This window comes from Cannabis sativa, chromosome X, assembly GCF_029168945.1.
Source record: "Cannabis sativa cultivar Pink pepper isolate KNU-18-1 chromosome X, ASM2916894v1, whole genome shotgun sequence".
In the NCBI taxonomy this organism is placed as follows: Eukaryota; Viridiplantae; Streptophyta; class Magnoliopsida; order Rosales; family Cannabaceae; genus Cannabis; species Cannabis sativa.
The window spans coordinates 70181732-70203083 of record NC_083610.1 but is presented as its reverse complement, the minus strand read 5'-3'; the positions used below and the strand labels follow the sequence as shown (position 1 = coordinate 70203083).

The window sequence follows — 21352 nt, the reverse complement described above, 5'->3', positions numbered from 1 at the left end:
TGGTCTAAATAGTCGTTTAGATCTCGTTAAAATGGGTATACGACAATCTCTGGCACTTGAGAAGAAAGGTGAACGATTATATTTGCCTCCTGCTTGTTTCACTTTGTCCAAAAAGGAAAAACAAATAGTTTGTAAATCATTTACAAATATGAAAGTACCTGATGGTTACTCGTCTAACATCAAAAACTTGGTAAATGAGGCTGAATTAAAACTAATGGGTCTGAAATCACATGATTGTCATGCGTTAATGCAACATCTGCTTCTAATTGCCATTAGATCAGTCTTGCCGAAAAATGTTCGAGAGTGTTTGACACATGTTTGCATTTTCTTTAATAAGTTGTGCGGGAAGGAATTAGAACTGGATAAGTTAGATGCATTACATGAACATGTAGTCAAAATATTGTGCAACCTGGAAAAGTTTTTTCCGCCATCTTTTTTTGACATCATGATACACCTAATGGTTCATCTAGTGAGAGAAGCAAGGTTGTGTGGGTCGGTTTGAGCGAGATGGATGTATCCATTTGAAAGAAATATAAAGGTACTTAAAAGTTACGTGCAAAACCACTATCGGCCAGAAGCATCTATAGTTGAGTGCTACATATCTGAAGAGGCTATGGAATTTGTTCAGAGTACATGGCCAGAGTTGAGGCAATAGGAATTAGCAAACTAAGAACTGACCCAAATGAGGTTGATAGAGGATTTAGGGAGAAAGGGACAATGGTGACAGTGTCTAAGCTTGAACTAGATCAAGCTCAATTAGTCGTGATGAAGAATAATGCAGAGGTTCAGCCATATATAAAATAAGTAACTTTTCCTTTGATTAACATTTCTTAAGTCACGATGAACAATAACTTGATTTACCTTACTTGTTTTATAGTGACCATATAGAGCTGTTACAATCAAATGTTCCAAGAAATCATAAAAATAAATAAAAATGGGTTGTAGACCAACATCGTCAAACTTTTATTAGTGGTTTAGGAATACCATTATAGCAAAGTTGAACGAATGAAATCATGGAGTATCTGATGTGTTGAGTCGTATTGCCCTTGGATCAACTTTTGCGGTAGCAAAGCATGACGTGTACACTGTAAGGGGTAAACGTTTCCATACAAAGTCAAGAGATGATGCTCGAAAGGTTCAAAATAGTGGCATATGTATCGTCGTAGAAACCATGCATTTTGCAAGTGCAAAAGATAGAAACCCTATTTTAGGTACTATGACGTATTATGGGATTATTGAAGAAATATGGGAGCTCAATTATTACAACACCCAAGGTAACTTTTGTTATAAATTAATTATTAATATTAGCGGAGTTTGAATATCTTCAATATTCAACCATAGTGAAGTAGATTCTGCGAATATATGTGCTGTGGTGGGATGGATGAATAAACAACTGTTATATCTGTGTTATTTGTCATTATATATGCATGTTTAAAATTTTTGGGGGCATTCAATTACAACCGTTATGCTACCAAAATTTCGGTACAATTAGGATCAAATTTGATATATTATGGCGTATTTTGTATAGGGTCCACTCGCTCAACTGCCTTCAAGATGTGATGTGTCGAAGGGGAAATGTCCCATGCCTTCTCCACAAGGCGATCATGATGAAGAAGATGAATTATTCTCACGAAAGGTCATGGATTTGATCCCTAAATCGCTAAAATGGATGATTATTGAATTTCTGAGACTCAAATATAAACGTGATATAATCACAATTCCTATGCCTAAGGGATTCATAACACCACGTACCCAAATCACGTTATCTGGAGAGAATTTGCAGCATGTTGCATTGTGTGACTTCATCGGCAACCAGGGAATGCTGTTTGGAATGATGTATACTCTTCCTTAATCTAATTAACCTTATATATCAAATTCTAGTGAAATTATTATAAAACACTAATACTTAACAATTTAATGCAGGCACATTTGGGAGAGCATAAAAGATTTGAGAATTTTTTTCAAGTTTTACGATCCAAAGCTTCTCGCAGTGAATGGTATCAACAATGAAGAGAAGAGTCAGTCTTTTGACAATATGGCAAGACGATTGGCTGCTTGGTTATCATTGATGAATAACAACCACCAAATGTTCGTTATTCCCTGAAATATCGGGTAAATACTATTTACTTTTTTGGTGCTAATTGTTTATTTCTATATTATAACTCGGAATTATTTTTATACTATCTTACCTATAACCCAATATAATTTTTTAGTGCGCATTGGATGCTAGAGGTCATTGCGCCAAGGAAAGTTATCCATTTAGACCCTATACGTGACCACCAAGTTCCTGAACAAATTACTGAAATGTTAAAAAAGTAATAATTTAATGACTATTTATGTAACAAATTATTTAATTAACTAATGAATTAAAATGTTAATATAATTTTTCAAATAGAGCATATGAATATATAGGGACATCAAATGCGTAGCTTGGGCAGTGGCCAGGAATTTCACTAGCAACTTGTCCAACACAACCTAAAAATCAAGAATGTAGTTTTTATGTTTTGAAATACATGACTGACATCGTCGCACGTACAAACTCTAACCGTTATATACAAAATCAAAAAGCAGTAAGTTTTAATTATTGATTATAGTATTCATTATAATAACAAATAATAATAATATGTATAAAGTAATATAAATTTTTACTTTTTTTTTTTTTTTTTTCAGTTTGGAGACAAGCAGGAATACAATCCAAAAAATGATTTATTACCAATACAGCGACAGTGGATGGAACGGTTGATGGCGGTGATTCACGAAAACTTGGACGATTCATGTTGAAAGGCCTAAGAATTTTTCTTCCATAGCTTATTTTAGGTTAATTTGTAGTTAGATTTATTAACTTGTTAATACTTGGACTAATTTTACAATATTTGTGTAATTTTAATTGTAATTTATTTAATTACTTCTATGAAATGAAATTAGGTATATTGGCCAATCATAAAATTAATTTAAATAATATTTAATTTACCTTTTAAAAAATAAATATTTAATTTAAATTTAAATTAAATAATATAATATATAATTTAAATAAATTAAATTAAATTAAATAAACTGAAAAAAAATAATCATTGTGGATTTGGTGTTGGTTGTTAGGGGTAAATGACGTCGGTTATGGGTGTATATGGCGTTGATTATTTGCAATGAACTGACGCCATAGGGCACATATGGCGTTGGTTCATAGCAAATAACTGACGTTATAGGGTGCATATGGTGTCGATTATTTTAGACCCTACAACTAGGGCTGTACATCGGTCGGTTTAGTCGGTTTATACTATATATTTTCCAACCCAATATAAAGATCGGGTTATAAAATTCTGCATGCAAACTGCCCAATTTAAAAAAAAAAATTCTGTACCCGACCGACGGGTTGGGCGGGTTAACCCGCCCAAACCGAATTAGGATGTTTTTTTTTTTTTTTTTTTTTTTTCAGATTCAACTAAAATAAAAATTAATAACATTAAATACATAATATTCCAAATCTAAATTCAATTTAGGGTTTGGGTTTTTTTTAATATATATTATATATTATATAATATATATAAAAAAAAAAAACTGAAAATCGGGTTAAATCGGTTTGGGCGGGTTCATTGGGCGGTTTGGGTCAAAATTCAACCCGCCCAATTTACAGATTGGGCGGTTTAGAATTTTGTCAAGTTATGTCGGTTTGTATTTTTTTTCGGTTTTGTCGGTTTGGTTTGGTCGGGTTATTCGGGTTGGGCGGTTTACAAAAATTTCTGTACAGCCCTACCTACAACGTCATTTGAATCAGCGTCGGTAGTGAAGTTCATTAAAATCGATGCTGAAAGGCCTTAAAAACCGCCTTTAAAGGATGTTTTTGTAATAGTACATTGCCAATTAGTTTTGAGATGGAAGTCCATTCACCTTATCCCAAATTCTAACAGATTAGAACTTATCTGTATCAAGTTAAAATTTTTGGGAACGTATACCGCAATTTTTCGTTAATTAAAAGATCCGCAAGTTATGTTTGGAATTAAATTAAGAAATACGATTAAACATGTAAAAATACCATTTTTATAAGCTTTTATTTTGCTTTGTTAAGAGAAACTTATTACAAAGTAATATCAAATCTACAGAGTCCCCAAATTTTGGAAAAGATAAAAAGAAAAAAAATATATTAAAGGCAAGATGCACATGTCACTACTTAATGCTTATTCATCTTATTTGTTTCTCTAATCTATGTTCCTTTTCTCATCATATCAGCAAACTCCTCAAAGGTGATCTTTCCGTCCTACATAAAAAAGCACCAAAATCATCATCATCATCATTATTATTATTATTACCAAAGAGTGGTGAACAAAAACAATTGTGTGAAAAAAAAGAATTAGAAGAAAGAATTACTTTGTTAGTATCAACATCGTCAAGGATTTCATCAATTGTAGCTTCATCACCCATATCATATTGAGTCATAGCTTGCTTTAGCTCTTCTCTAGTGATATACCTGGTAAGAAAAATAATGTAAATCATTACAGTTGAAAAATGATTTAGTTACCTGTCTGGTGTCAAATTATAACTTTTTTTTAAACCATACTAACCCATTGCCATCCTTGTCGAAGAATTGGAAAGCCTTGTACAAGTTTTCATCTCTCTCAAGTCTATGGCGATGCATGGTAGCAGTAATGAATTCGTCATATTCGACAGTCCCATTTCGATCAACATCAGCCTGTTAAAACAACAATTGATTTAGTTTCATGACCAAGAAAGACATTAATGTGTAAAAAAAAGGAAATGAAGAAGGATGAGATCCAATTTCTTTTTTATGGACAAATATGATCAAGAAAGTAAAATTGGAAGGATGTTTGTAGATTTATTTTAGTACTCACAGCTTCCATCAACTGTTGTATTTCGGCTTCAGAAAGTTTGGATCCTAGCCTGGACAATCCAGTTTTCAATTCTTCTATTGTGATTGTGCCACTTCCATCTGTGTCCATGTTGTTGAACATTTGTTTCAACCCATGGATTTCTTCTTCTGAAAGGTTCTCCGCTATTACCTAACAAATTCTTCAAATTTTACTACTTCATGTTGGACTAAACGAAAAATGAAAAAAATAGAGGAAGAAGTATATTGTTGAGCAATTTAATCAGTGATAGATTCAAGATTTAAATTAAGAGGGCGTAATTTATTTTTTTTAAGACTGAGGCGAAAGTAAACTTAAAATGAAAAAAAATGATTTGAACCTTTATCTCTATGCTATATGCAATCTATCTTAACTATTACACTAAAGCTAATACCATGTCTACAAATATCATCTTTTATTATAACTAAAATGCGATGGTAGCTATTTTATTTACTCATCATCATGGATAAGTCGATATAACTCTATTTTTGCTCATTATCCCTGATCACAAGTGGTTCTTTTTGCTCTACTTTTTGGATCGATATTTTTGAATTTTTGGTGACTCTTTTGTTTTTGGTCCACTATTCCTGAATCACAAGTGGCTCTTTTGGCTCTACTTTTTGAATCAATTTTTGGATTTTTTGGTGGCTTTTTTGGCTCACTATCCTCGAATCACAAGTGACTTTTTTGACTTTGGCTCTACTTTTTTTATCAGTTTTTTCTTTAGATTTGGCGGCTCTTTTTTCTGGCTCTACTTTGATCGGCTTTTTTTTTTTGGGTCGGATAGTTGTTAGAAATTTTTTTATTTGTTTTGCTCTGATACTATGTTAGAATTGTAAGATGCATGTGGTTCCATTTGCTTTATGTGGGTGCATCTGGAATCTAATGGTATGGTATACATTTTCTATATTGTAAGTTAGAGAGAGATTAGTTAATAAAATGAGCGGCGAAGCATAATGATTAAAAAGGTGCCTTGAGAGCAAGTTTCTTCATTTTGTTCATTGCCCTGAACTGCTTCATCCTAACTAGAACAGCACTGTCAATGGGTTTATCAGATGTTTCACCATCTTCCTTCAACCATGAATGTTCTGGTTAAGAAAAATACATAATGCATAAACAAATTAACAGTCGACTAGATAAAGAAAAATTATAAATTTAACAGTACTATGAATTCATGAATATGATATACTTTACAAGAACTGGTAGGAACAAAGGACAATCTAACCAAAAAAAAAAAAAAAGTTAATAAAGTTTGTAACAGAAACTATATATACTATATACACTTACCAATTGCTTCAGCAGCTGTAATTCTTTTTGTAGGATCCCTCTCCAACATTTTAGCTATAAGATCCTTTGCTGAAGCAGATATGGTAGGCCATGGCGAGCTTTGCAAATCAAGATTTCCTTCTAAAATTGAGTCACAAATTGCTTTCTCCGTCTCTAACAAAATTAATTGTACATATATATATTATATATCATCACCTTGCAATATTTTAAGAAATCTAATGCTAAAAAAACAAGTTATATAGGGAAAGAATGCAACGAAATGTAAAGGGAAAAAATTTGGCAAGAGTAATTAGTTCATGCTAAATATTTAACCTACTCCAAAGAAGAGTAATTAACTAGTTCACTAGAGTTGCTTTATCCGTCTCTAACAAAATTAATTATACATTACATGGTTGTAGTAACGCTATGGGTTTAGAAGTGCAATTCTATAATTCAACAATAACTTAGGGTACATAACTCTAGGTCATAATAATTTAAGAGTAACAATTTTACGTGTCAATTCTTTAGTATTCATCTCTTTTGCACAAAAAAATAAGATTTAGTACTAGTAATAGTTTAAGAAGAATTCTAACCATTCAAAAAAATTGAGAGGATAATTATAAATTGGCAATTTGGAAGGTAAAAATTTTAAGGTGCTTTTACAATTTTTTTTTTTTAAAAGTTTATTGATGCATTTTTTATTTATTTCGGCATTTAAAAGAATTTTTAATTGAATTTTTTTATAGTCATTTACGTTATGGTTATGTAAAACATCCTACAAAATTTTGAGTAATTCGGAAAAATTTAACATACCCAAAATAGGGTTCAAACAATCTGTTATACGCGAGACTCTTTTATACGCGTGTGAAATAAACTATATTTGAACTATTTGTATAAATTTCTCAAAATTTTGTAAGATGTCCTAAACAATTACAATGTAAATGAGTGTTAAAAAAATGGACTGAAAATTCTCTCAAATATCGAAGTAGATATAGGGTTTATCGGTGAAACCTTTTAAAATTTTCAAAATATATATTATAAAAAATTGAAACTAACAAAGAGGGGAAATAAAATGGAAAAAAGAAAGGTACCTCCCCCGAATGGTGGAAACCCACTTAGAAGAATGTATAAAATGACTCCAGCACTCCACACATCTATCTCCTTTCCATAATTCTGTTGTAATACTTCTGGGGCCAAGTAGAAGGCACTTCCCACAATGTCCGTGTACACTTTTTCTGGCCACAACACACAATTGAATTTGAAATTGAGTTTCACAATAAATAACTTTGTGTGTGTCCTTATGCCTACCTCGATTCCTCGTTCCCAGTTTCTTAATCAACCCATTATTAATATATATGCGTACTTATAATAAGATCATTTATAAATAAATGAACATTGGTTTCACAATGATAATTCTAATGTTAACTAAAACATCTAAAGCTCCAGCCGTCATAATAATAATCAATGAGTTGGTTGATTAACTAGTCATTTTTGTTGTTGACTAACTAGGTGCTCTTCTTGAGTGATCTTATTGACTCGTAGATAGTAGATACACATCAATTAAATTTGACTACTTATATTATGTTTTGTCAAGATCTAACAAATTCATAATTTTTTTTAATAAAATAATACTATCTTGAAACTAAAAATTGAAACAAAACAAAACCATTTTAAGAATTTTTGTTCAATTAAAAAAATTGTTGTTATTATTTTTATGCAAAAGTTGTAAAACCAAGAATTTCAAACAAATAATAATAATAATAATAATTAAAAAAAAAAAAACAAGTCATTTGTAAAAGGAGAGTAACCTTGTTCGATAAAGACAGAGAGTCCGAAATCAGTGGCCTTAATAGGTGCGTTGTCATCTTTACTGGCAAGTAAGAAATTCTCAGGCTTCAAGTCCCTATGCATTACTCCCATGAAATGACAAACATGAACAACATTCACAATTTGCTTGAAAATTTTGGCTGCTTCACGCTCAGAATAGCTCCCTTTGGATATCATCCGATCGAAAAGCTCTCCCCCGGAGCACAACTCCATAACCAAATAAAGATTTTCCCTGTCTTCGTAAACTCCTTTAAATTCAACAATATTTGGTTGACCATTAAGATGCAACAAAATGTTGACTTCCCTTCTAACATCTTGGATCTCCTTTTCATTGATAAGTTTTCCCCTAGAAATTGACTTACAAGCGTACTTTCTCCCAGTGGATTTCTCCTTGCAAAGATAGGTCACCCCAAACTGACCCCTTCCAAGCTCCTTTTTGAGCTTGTAAATCGATTTTATGTCATCATAAGGTCTTTCTAAAATGGTTCCTTTTTGAGGAGAAGAAGGAGGTGTTGGTGATGATGATGATGATGACGAGTTATGGGGGTTATTAGTATTACCATAGGTTATAGGACGTCGGTAGAAGCAACTAACTATACGTTTAAACCACCGAAATAAGCAATTGCCCATTTGGTATCCAAGGAAGAAAAATAAAAGGTGAAGAGAAAGAAAGGAAGTAAGTGTATCAGTTTTTCAGGTGGCTTTTGGACTCTACGAAGAATTTGTATATATATATATATATATATATATATAAATATATATGATTATAATAACTTGTGAAAAAGATAATACTTTACTTGGTCATGGCATTTCCCTATTAAATGGTTTGAGCATACCATTCCTTCTCTCTTTTTTATCTGTGAAGCTTCTACAAATGGAAAAAGGGTAGGAGGCCGTACGTGGTTTTTGTCACGTAAGTATCAACATGGAATATTAAAACTTCAGATTCAACTCTCACTCAAAATAATAGTGACCAGTCTTTTGACTGTCGAAATTTCTACTACAGCAATCCTGTTAAACATGTAAAACCTCACAACACTAAAAACGTAATTAATTTATTATTGTAAGAATAATTACACCAAGACTTGAACACTTTATCTTGATCACAATACACACCAAACACTTACTCTTTTTATTTACTAGACACTCATACTTAAAAGTTTACTTGCACACTATTTGATGGGACACTCTTTTAGAGTGTTGTTGGGACTAGGGGTGTTAATTGGATCACAATCCAATCCAATTATTTGTTGGATATTGGATTTTTCCATCCGATTCAATTCAATTGAATTGAGTCATCCAATCCGATCCGATCCAATGGATGTATTAGATTGGATCGGTTCCATCCATTGGATGCTTTAACTGGTTTTTTATTGGATTGGATTGGATCCATCCAATAGATCTCATGGATGAATCCAATCCATTTTAGCCACTATTTAGGCTAATTTCATTAAAAAAAATATATATGAAAAAATATAATTTAAAACCTAATAATCTAACATAGATAATAAAATAATATATATAATATTAAATAAAATAATTAAATATATAAAATTATAAATATTAAATATGATTGGATGGACATTGGATGATATTGGATTGGATCGGATGTCTCAACATCCGATCGGATCCAATTGGATTTTTAAAATTTGCATCCGATCCGATCCAATTATGATTGGATATCCGATTCTATTGGATCGGTTGGGATTGGATCGGTCGGTTGGGATTGGATTGGATGACTTTCTGCACACCCCTAGTTGGGACTTAGTTGATACTAAGACACACTTTACTTGTACACTCAAGTTATCACTCAACTCATCACCATGCACCACCAAAGGACCAACTTCCCTATTTATACTACTCAAAGGATGCACTACTAAAAAATCCCAAATTCCCGTCGGTTTTACACTGTCGGCCAAAGAATTCCCGACAGTTCATAAAACCGTCGCCTATACGAGCGTCGCGAAAACTGAGTAAAATTAACGACGGTTGAAAACTGTCGGGAAAATAGTATGGGCCACGGTTTAAAACCGTCGCCTATAGTAAACACTATAGGCGACGGTTTTAAGCTGTGGCCTATACTATAGGCCACGGTTTTTAACCGTGGCCTATAGTATAGGCCACAGTTTAAAACCGTGGTCTATAATGTTGTAGGCACAGGTAAAAACCGTGGCCTTTAGTATAAGCCACAGTTTTAAATCATAGCCTATACTATAGGCCACTGTTTTTAACCATGGCATATAATGTTTTAAGCACAGATTTAAACCGTGGCATATAATGTTTTCAATCTATTATAAATTTCGTATTTTTCAACGACGGGTTTTGCCAGTCATTGGATTGTAAAAAAAAAATAAAAAAATAATTAGGATAAAGTATATATATTGTCATTAGTGAAAGTTAAACAGATCCTGTTTTACATAGTAAAATTTTCCCTACATTAATTAATTTTTACTGTATATTGTCACTAATTAGTTAGGATAAAGTATAAACAAAAATAGAAATTGATCATTGTAAAAGCCCTTGTCGCACTGCTTGTGCTCGAACATATTCAATCCACTGATCACGCAAAATATTCATCTCGTCATTTGAGTACGGATCGCTCTTACCCTGCAAAAAAAAAAATGAAAGAAATTACATATTAATTAGTAAAAGACCTTATACATTATACTAAGTCCTAGCTAACTACCACGAAATTAGTGAAAGAGAAGCTTACAATAGACTATAATTACTATGTTTACGTATTATTGTGTAATATATAATGACTACGAGAAGATAAATTTTACCATTTCTCTCACTCGGCGTATTGGATCTTCTTCGTTCATGAAACTCTCAATAAATTTCATGACATAATATCCACATTGCTTCCCGTCTGGTTGTTGTGGACATATCGGAGTTATCCACTCAATGGGACGATCATTGCGGTTAGTTAAGCTTTTATTAACTATGTTGAGCGACCTACACAAAAAGTGAAATTAGCATATAAAATATCACACACTTATTCGTAACACCTATAATTGTATTTAATATGTATATAAGGAAAAGAAAGAAAAAAAAACAAATTTGGTGGTATTTAATGTGTCTTTACTTACAAATTTAAAAATAGAGTATTGTATGAGTCTCACATTCATAACTAGAGGAATCAATATATAATTAAACATCCACAAAAGAAATCAAACATTCTTACTCTCTCTTTCCAAAACTTTTCATATTCAATCTTCACATATATTAAGTACAATAAATATGCATTGGTTCTTAACACTTGGTTGATAAATTTACTATGTCTACATGCAGTTACTATGTCCTAATCAACAACAAAAGAAAAGGATAAAGTTAGCAGATTGCTTAAGATTTTAGGCATGTATAGAACTTACGTGTTAACAATGTATTTTAAATCTTCTGGTACATATCCATTGTTGGAATCCAAGTACGCTATCGTATGTGTACTTGGTTGGATAAGTACAACCATCCAATGATACATATTACTACACAAACAAACATGTTAGATTAACCATAAATTATGTAGAGTTATAAATTATGAAACTATAAATTTTAAATTTACTTACTAATTGTTATAGGGGCAATAATCCATTTAGCCGGATTATCAATTTCAAGAATACGTTTGCGCAGTGCTCGAGAACGGGCATTATAATCCCCAGCATCAGAGGCAATGGCCCCAGGATTTAAAAATGCATATAGTCTGCTTAATCCATTAACATCTAGCAACCGTTCCTTCAAAAACTCCGTTAAAAACACACAATTAATAACAAGCTCTCAAAACAAATTTTCAAGTTTAATAAGAATTGGATATCATACTTGCACCAGATTGCAATAGGTTGGGCTCCTAAAAATCCCATTTGGCACAATTCCTTGATGTCAATTGTTGGAAGCCATATCGAGTCGTTTTCAACCCCAAATAAATCCTTGCTGGCCTCAAAGTGGATTGTTGTTGTTTTTGGCCACATGTTGAGTAACTTAAAAAAGTTGTTGATTATTGAAGTCCTTTTTGGTGCAACGTAGCGACCCTTTTTACTTGGCCTCTCTGGTATTTTTGAGGCCGTGTTCGAGGACCAAGTAATTCTTCGGATACTTGTCCTTTTCCACTCACAGGTGGCTTCTTCTGCATTTGGTTATTGGGGCGTTGCGTCTATATGGAAGACAAAACAATTAAGTTAGAGTTTTTAACTAATCAATATACATATTAAGTTAAGGGAATTAATTAAAACATACCAACTCTACTCCAACTGGCGTAATGTAGTCCTTTAGCCATGCTACATAAAGTCCTACAGCATGACCTACAGTGGTGTATCCATTTTGAACGACGGGACATGGAAGACGGGCATTTTCTACATAGACTTCATCGATGAAAACCCGACGATAATCCTTGTAGAGGAAATCAGAACCCTGGACTGAGAACTTGCCATTCTTCAAATATTGCTCCTTCACCATGAATCCCTTAGCAACTTTCAATGACAATCCACTAGGCTCCAACCGAACATGCATCCAACATGGATATTTCTGTATTTCAAAATTAAAAAAAAAGGAATCAATACAATTTGTAAATTGACAATACAAATTAAAAAGTAATATTGAGATTACCTTTTCTGAAATGCCATCGGTATGTGGCGGTGGAGCTGGTGGAGCGGTTACCTTCTCAGCATGCAGTGTACTCGGTTGTCGTGGAGCAGAGACATGGACAGGACTTTGTGGTTGTGCTTCAGGAGCAGAAACAATGTCATCATCACGGGCTAGTTTGTTTGATTCTCCTCCAACACCCGAACCAGACGCATGTGATGTACCCGCAACACCACTATGCTGGGAACGAACTATACGCAGGAGTTCAGCCATTTGTTCTTTAAGCTGTCTATTACTCTCCTCTGTCTCACGGAGTCGCTTATCCATATCTGACAATGCTTCATTATCCTCATCTTTATTCTTCCTCTTTGTAGGGCGTGGAGTGTGGAAAAATTGGGTTTGAGTGACACCATAACCCAAGCCCCGGACTCGACCACCATGTTCATCTGTCCCAAGGGCCATGGTCAAGATGTCATTCTTCCCTTCCACACTTATTGTTCCCTCTTCGAGTTGCTTTCGCAAGTCATCCTACAAACATAATAAATAAATAGAGTTAGAATTAAATTATGAAACATAAAAATATAAATGCAATTAGACTTTAAACTTACAATGCGTTGGGCAACTTCCACAGCTGGGCCTTCCAACTCGCCTTTACTGTTTGTGCGAAGTCTCTTCCATAAATCGGCTCTATCAATTTTGACCAATTGGTGGCCTAACTCTTTCTCCATCTGTAACTCCACCATCCTCGCACCACCTCGTCCAGAGCGGTGGGGGTAAATATTTTTTGCCCTGCTAGCTTGGGCATTCTTTCTCGTCACCCCCCATTCTTTAGTTAATCTTGAAGCCACAAACTCTGTCCACTCGGTCTCATCGATTATGTCTTCGTACAATCTCGGTGGCTTCTCAAGAAGTTGTGGAGCCACATCTTTAACCTTGTAAATACCTTTTGTTAAGGTGTTTTTCCAATCCCGCCATCTCTCCCCAGCTTTTTGAATTGTTCGTCTCTTTGCCTCCTCTTTCAGCTCGAACTTACCCTGCAAAATTTGGAAATTATAGTTATAGATACAAATCATAATCAATAGTAAAAAAAAACAAGAATAGTAGTATAAGTATTACCTTAACATCATTCCATAATCTGTTCTTTAGCTCCTTATCAATTTGTGGCCACTTTTTATTCACAAGTGGTATGTTAATTCGAACCCACACCCCAATCCGGGAAACTAAATCAGTTGCTGCTTTTCCCCATTGTTGTCCGAGGTTGTTGTACTCAATTTCTAATTTTTTGCCCTCGCTTGCCAGCCTCGTTATATCTAGTCTTTTGGTTCTACCCCTAGTATTTTTCTGCTTTGGTGGGGGTTCTTCAACTTCAATATTAGGTTCTTCAACTTCAATATTAGGTTCTTCAACTTCATTATTATGTTCTTCAGGCATGAATGATTCTTCATATTGAGCCCACTCATCATCGTCATTTGGTGCTGGTTCCATAATAAATAGTCCTACACAAATTTAAAAATCTACATTAGAATATACAATAATATACAAATTGATAGCCACAAAAGAATACATGTTAAAAAGAATACCAACACATGTTGAAAAACTCATGGCTTGATAGTTTCATTCACCCATAACCCCTCCCCATCATCACGAGATGATACGACATCGTCCCCAACGGTGACATCAATAGGTGGTGGAGTGATTTGATGAATTTTCTCACTTATCATAAGATCATCGCCATTATGCTCTTGGTTAGCATAGTCTTTTGCTTGCGTTGTCATGACAACTGACCAGCGTGCATCTAATGGGTCACTCATGTAAAACACCTGAGTGGCTTGAGACGCCATTACAAACCTATCAGACTTGTGGCCTATTCGATTCAAGTCCACTAATTTGAATCCAAGTTCATCGTCTTTAACCCCATTATCACTCCTAACCCAATCACAAAGAAAAACAGGAATTTGAAAACTACTGTAATCTAATTCCCAAATTTCTTGAATTACACCGTAAAAAGACATATTACATTCAATTGGGTTTTTATCTTTTGAACTAGATATTTGGAAAGCTCTAGCAACTATCATGACACCGCTATTTTGTGTTTTTCTAGATTTATCACGATCTTTGGTACAAAATTTAGTACTATTTATATAGTACGATTGGTACTTGAGTACATCACACGAAGGACCTCGTGATATGCAAAGCGATGTGTTGGATACATTGCTTGGGGATTCACAATTTTCAGCATATACCTAATATGCACCAATGAAATAGTGAGCACATGTGTATATATAAGATATGAAACAAAACAATAATGTTAATATATAATACCTTTTTTTTTAACCATGTACTGAAATTTCGATAATGTTCATCTTGTACCCATTTTTGATTCCTTGCCTTAGTCGGATTATTACTCTTAATCCAATTAAAATGTTCCCTTCAACATAATAAAGCATTCGATTGATTTTAGTTTCAATTGAATATTATTAATTTGTTTTAAGTATGAATAGTTGATTTAATCTTACTCAATGTATGGTTGGACCTCGTCAATATTTTGCAAGACGAGACGATGCGCTTCTTCACGATCAGCTCGACTTACACCGCAAACAAGTAAACACCCCTACTCCCTTTACTTATTTCACTATTGACCCGAGTAGGACAAGCGCCAATAGTTGTAACCTCTCGACAAGTAGTCTGAACAGAATTCAATCGTCTCTTCAACAATGTATGATTCAACAATACAACCCTCGGGCCTACTTCTATTTCTCACATAACCCTTTAAGATTTTCATGTATCGTTCAAATGGGTACATCCACCTCATGTACACTGGTCCACACAACTTTACCTCTCTCACCAAATGCACTGTTAGGTGAACCATTATGTCAAAAAAAGAAGGCGGAAAAAATTGCTCCAAATAACACAACACTTCTACGATTTCTAACCCGAGGTTCTCTAACTTTGTGACATCAATCACTTTACAACAAAGAGATTTGAAGAACAAACACAACCTTGTGATTGCATATCGAACTTTTTTAGGCAACACAGAACGGATACTCACTGGTAGAATGTGTTGAATTAATATATGATGATCATGAGATTTCAGACCACTCAAAATTAACTTACTCATATCTACCCAGTCAGAGACATTTGAGGAGTACCCTTCGGTACCTTCACATTGGAGATAGAACTACACAAAGATTGTTTTTCTACTTTAGTCGAGCATGACAAGCCGGTGGTAAAAATGTACGTCCACCAACAACTTGTGGGTGTAAATTGGCCCGTATTCCTAATTCTTTCAAATCTAGGCGAGATTTAATTCCATCTTTACTCCGCCCGGGAATATTGAACAAGGTATTAAGCAAGCTGTCTGACACATTCTTCTCAATATGCATCACGTCTAGATTATGACGCAACGCCAAATGCTTCCAATATTCGAGCTCAAAAAATATTGACTTCTTTTTCCATGGCCCCTGATGTTCACTTGCAGCAACGTCACTTTTCTCACGCTGACCTTTTCTTTTCTTCGAAGTCAATTTTCGCTTTCCAAGGTGGAATTGAACTTTATTCAACTTTTCTAACAATTCTTCTCCTTGCAAAGGTGACGGCGGCATTTCTAATTCTTGCTTACCATCGAATGCTTTTTTCCAAGTCCTAAATACATGTCCTGTAGGCAAAAACTTTCGGTGTCCCATATAACTCATTTTCTTCGAGTGTTTTAACCACATAGAACATGTTCTCTCCTCACAAATCGGGCATGCATTGTACCCTTTCACACTGTATCCAGAAAGATTTCCAAACGCTGGAAAATCATTTATGGTCCACAGTAATATAGCCTTAAGATTAAAGTCTTCATTCCTAAGGGCATCGTATGCAGGAACACCCTCATACCATAATTGACTCAAATCATCAACTAGAGGAGCTAAATACACATCAATGTTATTACCGAGCCGTGAAGGGCCAGATATCAACAATGTGAGCATAGTGAACTTTCTCTTCATTACCAACCAAGGCGGTAAATTATACATCACAAGCAAAACTGGCCAACAACTATACTTACTACTAAGGGTGGTATGTGGATTAATTCCATCTGCAGAAAGACCAAGACAGATATTCCTAGGTTCATTTGCAAATTCAAAGCCACCTAGCATCGATTGTTTTCCAAGCGGGGAGTCGACTGGATGTCTCATCTTACCATCTAGTTTTCTATCGGTGGCATGCCAGGTCAAATTTTTTGCATGATTGACATTTCGAAAGAATCGAACCAAACGAGGTATTGGGGGTAAGTACCATAATACCTTTGCAGGGACACCAATCTTTACCTCATCAGAATTCTTTTTCTTTTGCCACCTAGACTCACCGCACGTGGGACACGATATTGCATCCACAAAACTCTTACGATATAGAATGCAATCATTAGGACATGCATGTATCTTTTCATATTGCATACCTAAGGAAGACAGTGTCTTCTTTGCCTCGTAGAAAGACAAAGGCATCTCATTACCTTCAGGTAATAACTCTACTAGAAAAGCTAGTAAATCCGTAAAACTTTTATCACTCCACCCATGTTTCGCTTTTATATTGTATAATCTAACAAGCGTAGACAATTTAGTAAACCTATTACAATTAGGGTAAATAGGTTTCTCAGCATCCTCTACAAAATTTTGAAATTCCAATGGATCGACATTTGATTGAAATTGTGCATCTCCTATCATTTCTGGAATGTGATCATCCTGATAATCCAAGTTAACATTCTTAACCTTCTTAGACTTAGATGTTTCCTCGCCATGAACTCTAATATTTTCCCCGTGGTAACACCAAACCTTATAACTCTTGTCTATTCCGTTCCTAAATAAATGCTCCTTTATTTTACTAGTATTCATACGCTCCATGTTACCACATTTAAGACAAGGACAAAGAATCAACTTTGGATTTTTTGCGTGCTTATGACAAAAATCCAAAAAAAGTCAACACCTTCCTTATACTCTGCTGATAATCTATTCGCACTCATCCAATTTCTATCCATTTTGCAACTTCTAAAAAAGAAAAAAAAAACTTTATTAAATTATTTGTTTGAATGTGTATTTATTAATCACCACACATATAAATTTTCACTAAGTTCTTACATTTTTTATCTAAAATTTATGTATTTTTAATGAAATTTATCCTAATTCGACCGAAATTTCGACAGCATAACAACTGTAATTGGACGTTCCCAAAAATTTTAAACATGCAAAAAACAAAAAACAAACACACAAAATAATACAAAACAATATTAAAACTATCCACCCATCCGACCGCAGTACATGTATATTCACAGAACCTACTTCACTACGGATGAATATCTAAGATATTCAAACTCCACTAAATTAAGAATTTAAAGTTTTAGTGATTATACCTTTCTCCGATAAAGTTAGCTACTTGTGTACTCTTCAATCAATACAAACCACTCGATACCTAAAAATTAAATTTAAAATATGCATCAATAATATTTACTTTTTCATGGGCTATTAACTCTTTTAGCTATTATTGATCAGAGTTACTTACACTTTTTTTTTGTTGGACCTCTTTCATATACAGTAGAAGCAGAAAGAATCTTAGTTGATCGTGTTGCTCATCTTAATCCTTCTGATGGAGGTTCTGCTACAACACAATGTAATTTTGATTTATCTTTGTTGCCAATAAAAATTAATAATAATAATAATAATAATAAGTCATTCATCCATTAAAATTTCAAGAACTTTAGCCACAATTGAAACAAGCATTGATTTTGTATTCTACTAAACAACAGATCAAACATTTTGCCTCAACTCACATCACCTGTTCAAAATTGAAAAATAAAAAATAAAAATATTTTTAAAAAAAGAGTACAAATTCTGGGGGAAAACGTAGACAAGATATCATTATCTTTCTTGTATTAATGTGAAATAGTAATACAAGATATCATTTTTGATTTTCCTAACCTACCAAATTGTGACTCATATATTACTATGCTTATCATCCAATAATGAAAGGCTAGCTTCAACTGCCTAAAAAGATTTTTGTTATTAATTAATGAAGCTAACTCATTGAAAGTATTCAAAAGGTACCAAAATAATTTTATTTTAATCGATTGTTTAGTGGTTGACTTTTGATTAATTCTTTTATTGAAATGGGTCAGTTAGCATTGGTCTTAAGTTGACCAATCTCCCATAAAAACAATAATTTAGGAAGACAAAAACAAAACTAATAAATGGAACAAATAAAAGAAAAGTACCCTTCAAAAAAATGTGACAGCACACATTTATAACAAATTTATATATTTAAATATATAGCAGCTCATCAGCTTCACCTTTTGTCAAACTTCTTACTAAAACCAATTCCATAGTAATATATATATGTTAGTATTTTTACATTGGAATATTACAAAAAAGAAAAAAACAAGACCAATTACAAACATGTATACAGGAAAAAAAGACAATAGTAAGACAACAGTAGTAAGCAGATGATAGTACGAGTATACAGGAATCAAACATGTATCAAATTGATAAGAGGTACAAATCTGGGCTGAGAATTCTTTATAACTGTGAGGAAATGAGGCTTGGTTCTCAGCACAAAAAGCTAGGTGCAATTACAAAGTAATTCTCATACTCAGCTCACACATTCTCACTCACTAAAAATACTCAGCAATTCTAAAGCATAATCTAATTCCTATAACAGAATTTTACCCACAAGCTCACAGCACAAAACACCCACGTGAACTTCTAATTGTCCTTAGAGTAAGAAAACAGATACCCAAATCATAATGTCAATGACTATATAATTAACATGACTAAATGAAGAGGACGAGAATGAAAGTTGAGAGCACTAAAATTATGAAGGCCTGAGTTTCTTCGTTCTTCTTTGTCTTGGAAACTATCAAGCAGGATGTGTAATGAGAGATACAGAGTGACTAAGAATGAAGATAGAATTTGTCATTAAATTGTGGGAAAAGAAAAAAAGAATCAGCTATTTTTTCATGAAAGTTTCCATCAATTATACAACAAGATGTTCTGAAGGAAGAATCAATAAATTGATAAATTACTGTCTAAGTGAATTTGAATGATACACAAGTTACAGATTTTTTTTAATAATGAAATTATGTTAGCAATAGAACCAGTCATGAAAAGACTCAAGTAAATGTGATTCAGCTTAAAAGACTTCTGTAAGAAGAATGAGAAATCAGTATCTACCCATAGAAAAAATAGTGGAAAGACCATACCTTTGGAAAGTTCACATCAAAAGCAGCCATAATAGCAATAGTGGAAGAGCAAACAAATGCTGCAGAGCTTGATAACCCAGATCCTATATGAAACATAAACTCATAATATTAAGAATTTGTTTTTATCCCCTACACAAAAACCAACTACAGGACATAAAATTCATTTTGAAAGCACCTGTGGGAACAGTTCCGTCGACCAGAATATCAAGCCCGACTGGCTCATCAACTTTTATACCTTTTGATTTGGCATATTCATAGTATCCTTTGTACCTGAAGAACAAGAAGATAAGTTTATATAGCAGTCAAATGTTAATTGGCACTTATATATTAAAAAAAAGATAATAGATTAATCATTACCATTCTCATTCCACTTTAAGTTATATGGTTTGTATTTTTCTTATTCTGGAACATTTTTTGTTTTCACTTTAGCAACTTATTGTGAGTTGCTTCTTTTGGTTGTTGAATTTTTTTTTTCTTTTTATGTTAAAATTGTTTTGAAAATGTGTTCAACATTATCCAATCAATACAACTTTTTTCAATGAATGAGATGGTTCTATAAATATTATAATTTTAACTTGCATTTCTATGATACTATTTAGTGTAGAACTTTTTTTTTCAGTTAATTTTTTAAGACTTTAGTCATCTGAAAGCCCATCCCCAAGTCATGGTGTTGTAATAGAATATAGATAAATCTTGGTTCGCAAACCAGATTTTGGTTTTTGTAATTAATTATTTTCTCCATTACTTACTGGTGTTTCAATTTTTGTATGATAAACAAATAGATTTGCTTATGAAGTAATTTTATGGTAAAAGTTAAAAGTTGTAAGTAAATTTAAAATAATTCCTCTTTCTGCTGCAAAAAAAAAAAAATTATATTTCTCTTTTAAATAGTCATTAAGAAGAAGGTATTAACTTTGATTTTATTATGGCCAAACTATTTTAATAAATAGCACATTATATAGTCAATTAAAGGCAAAAATATTGGAAACTCATGTTCTCTACAACATACACTATCGTGTTAGGCATCAGAAAATTACTCCCAACAACAAAAAAAAAAAAAAAAAAAAAAAAAAAGACAAAGGAAAAATTAATGTACGAATCAATTCGATATCATATGGGGGTATTATGAGTAGATTTCTTGGCACCAGTACATCTAGAATCATAGTAGAGAAGAAAATAGAAAACAACATATATACATTTTCTAGTACCTAATGTAAGTTCAGATTATTATATTTCCACATATAATAAATTTCTATTTTTAAATCACCAAACATACAAGAACAATGAAGTCATTAGTTTAAAGAACCATGAATAGAAAACTTAGCCAAAAAATAGAAAACTAATTCTGTAAAAATTTGAAAAAGGAAAGAGAGAGAGAGAGAGAGAGAGAGAGAGAGAGAGAGAGAGAGAGAGAGAGAGAGAGAGAGAGAGAGAGAGAGAGAGAGAGAGAGAGAGAGAGAGAGAGAGAGAGCATACCGCAGTATCAAGAGCCGGCTAATCGATGACCGGATCTGAGGTTGAAGGAGGGGCTCTCGGCAGTGGAGGGGTGGCGGAGCTGCGTCGCCGGTGGTGTGATTTCCGTCACCGTTAGAGAGAGAGA

General features: G+C 33.4%; 3 protein-coding genes, 1 long non-coding RNA gene and 1 other non-coding gene across 5 annotated transcripts; all 5 read right to left on the bottom strand.

Moving 5' to 3' along the window:
* Window positions 1-4012: 4012 nt before the first annotated feature.
* LOC115722818 (calcium-dependent protein kinase 29) lies at window positions 4013-8678 on the bottom strand. The gene is made up of 8 exons (XM_030652152.2): window positions 7934-8678; window positions 7217-7360; window positions 6147-6299; window positions 5832-5947; window positions 4845-5012; window positions 4557-4684; window positions 4363-4462; window positions 4013-4252 (listed from the first exon to the last, which is right to left on the bottom strand). Exons 1-8 carry the CDS (start codon window positions 8580-8582, stop codon window positions 4199-4201), a joined length of 1512 nt encoding a protein of 503 aa, XP_030508012.1. The 5' UTR covers window positions 8583-8678; the 3' UTR covers window positions 4013-4198.
* Window positions 8679-9958: 1280 nt separating this feature from the next.
* On the bottom strand, window positions 9959-10094 carry LOC115703425 (small nucleolar RNA ACA64). Its single transcript, XR_004009190.1, has one exon. It is a non-coding gene; the product is annotated as a small nucleolar RNA ACA64 (small nucleolar RNA).
* A 220-nt stretch (window positions 10095-10314) lies between these two features.
* On the bottom strand, window positions 10315-11691 carry LOC115722839 (uncharacterized). Its single transcript, XM_061105312.1, has 3 exons — window positions 11324-11691; window positions 10736-10907; window positions 10315-10559 (listed from the first exon to the last, which is right to left on the bottom strand). Exons 1-3 carry the CDS (start codon window positions 11428-11430, stop codon window positions 10458-10460), a joined length of 381 nt encoding a protein of 126 aa, XP_060961295.1. The 5' UTR covers window positions 11431-11691; the 3' UTR covers window positions 10315-10457.
* LOC133032335 (uncharacterized) lies at window positions 11508-15098 on the bottom strand. The gene is made up of 6 exons (XM_061106248.1): window positions 14105-15098; window positions 13641-14020; window positions 13133-13558; window positions 12180-13052; window positions 12040-12096; window positions 11508-11681 (listed from the first exon to the last, which is right to left on the bottom strand). The coding sequence occupies exons 1-6, from the start codon at window positions 14124-14126 to the stop codon at window positions 11508-11510; spliced, it is 1932 nt and encodes a 643-aa protein (XP_060962231.1). The 5' UTR covers window positions 14127-15098.
* Window positions 15099-16701: 1603 nt separating this feature from the next.
* On the bottom strand, window positions 16702-20813 carry LOC115725735 (uncharacterized). Its single transcript, XR_004013447.2, has 4 exons — window positions 19928-20813; window positions 19753-19835; window positions 18060-18152; window positions 16702-17969 (listed from the first exon to the last, which is right to left on the bottom strand). It is a non-coding gene; the product is annotated as an uncharacterized LOC115725735 (long non-coding RNA).
* Window positions 20814-21352: the final 539 nt, after the last annotated feature.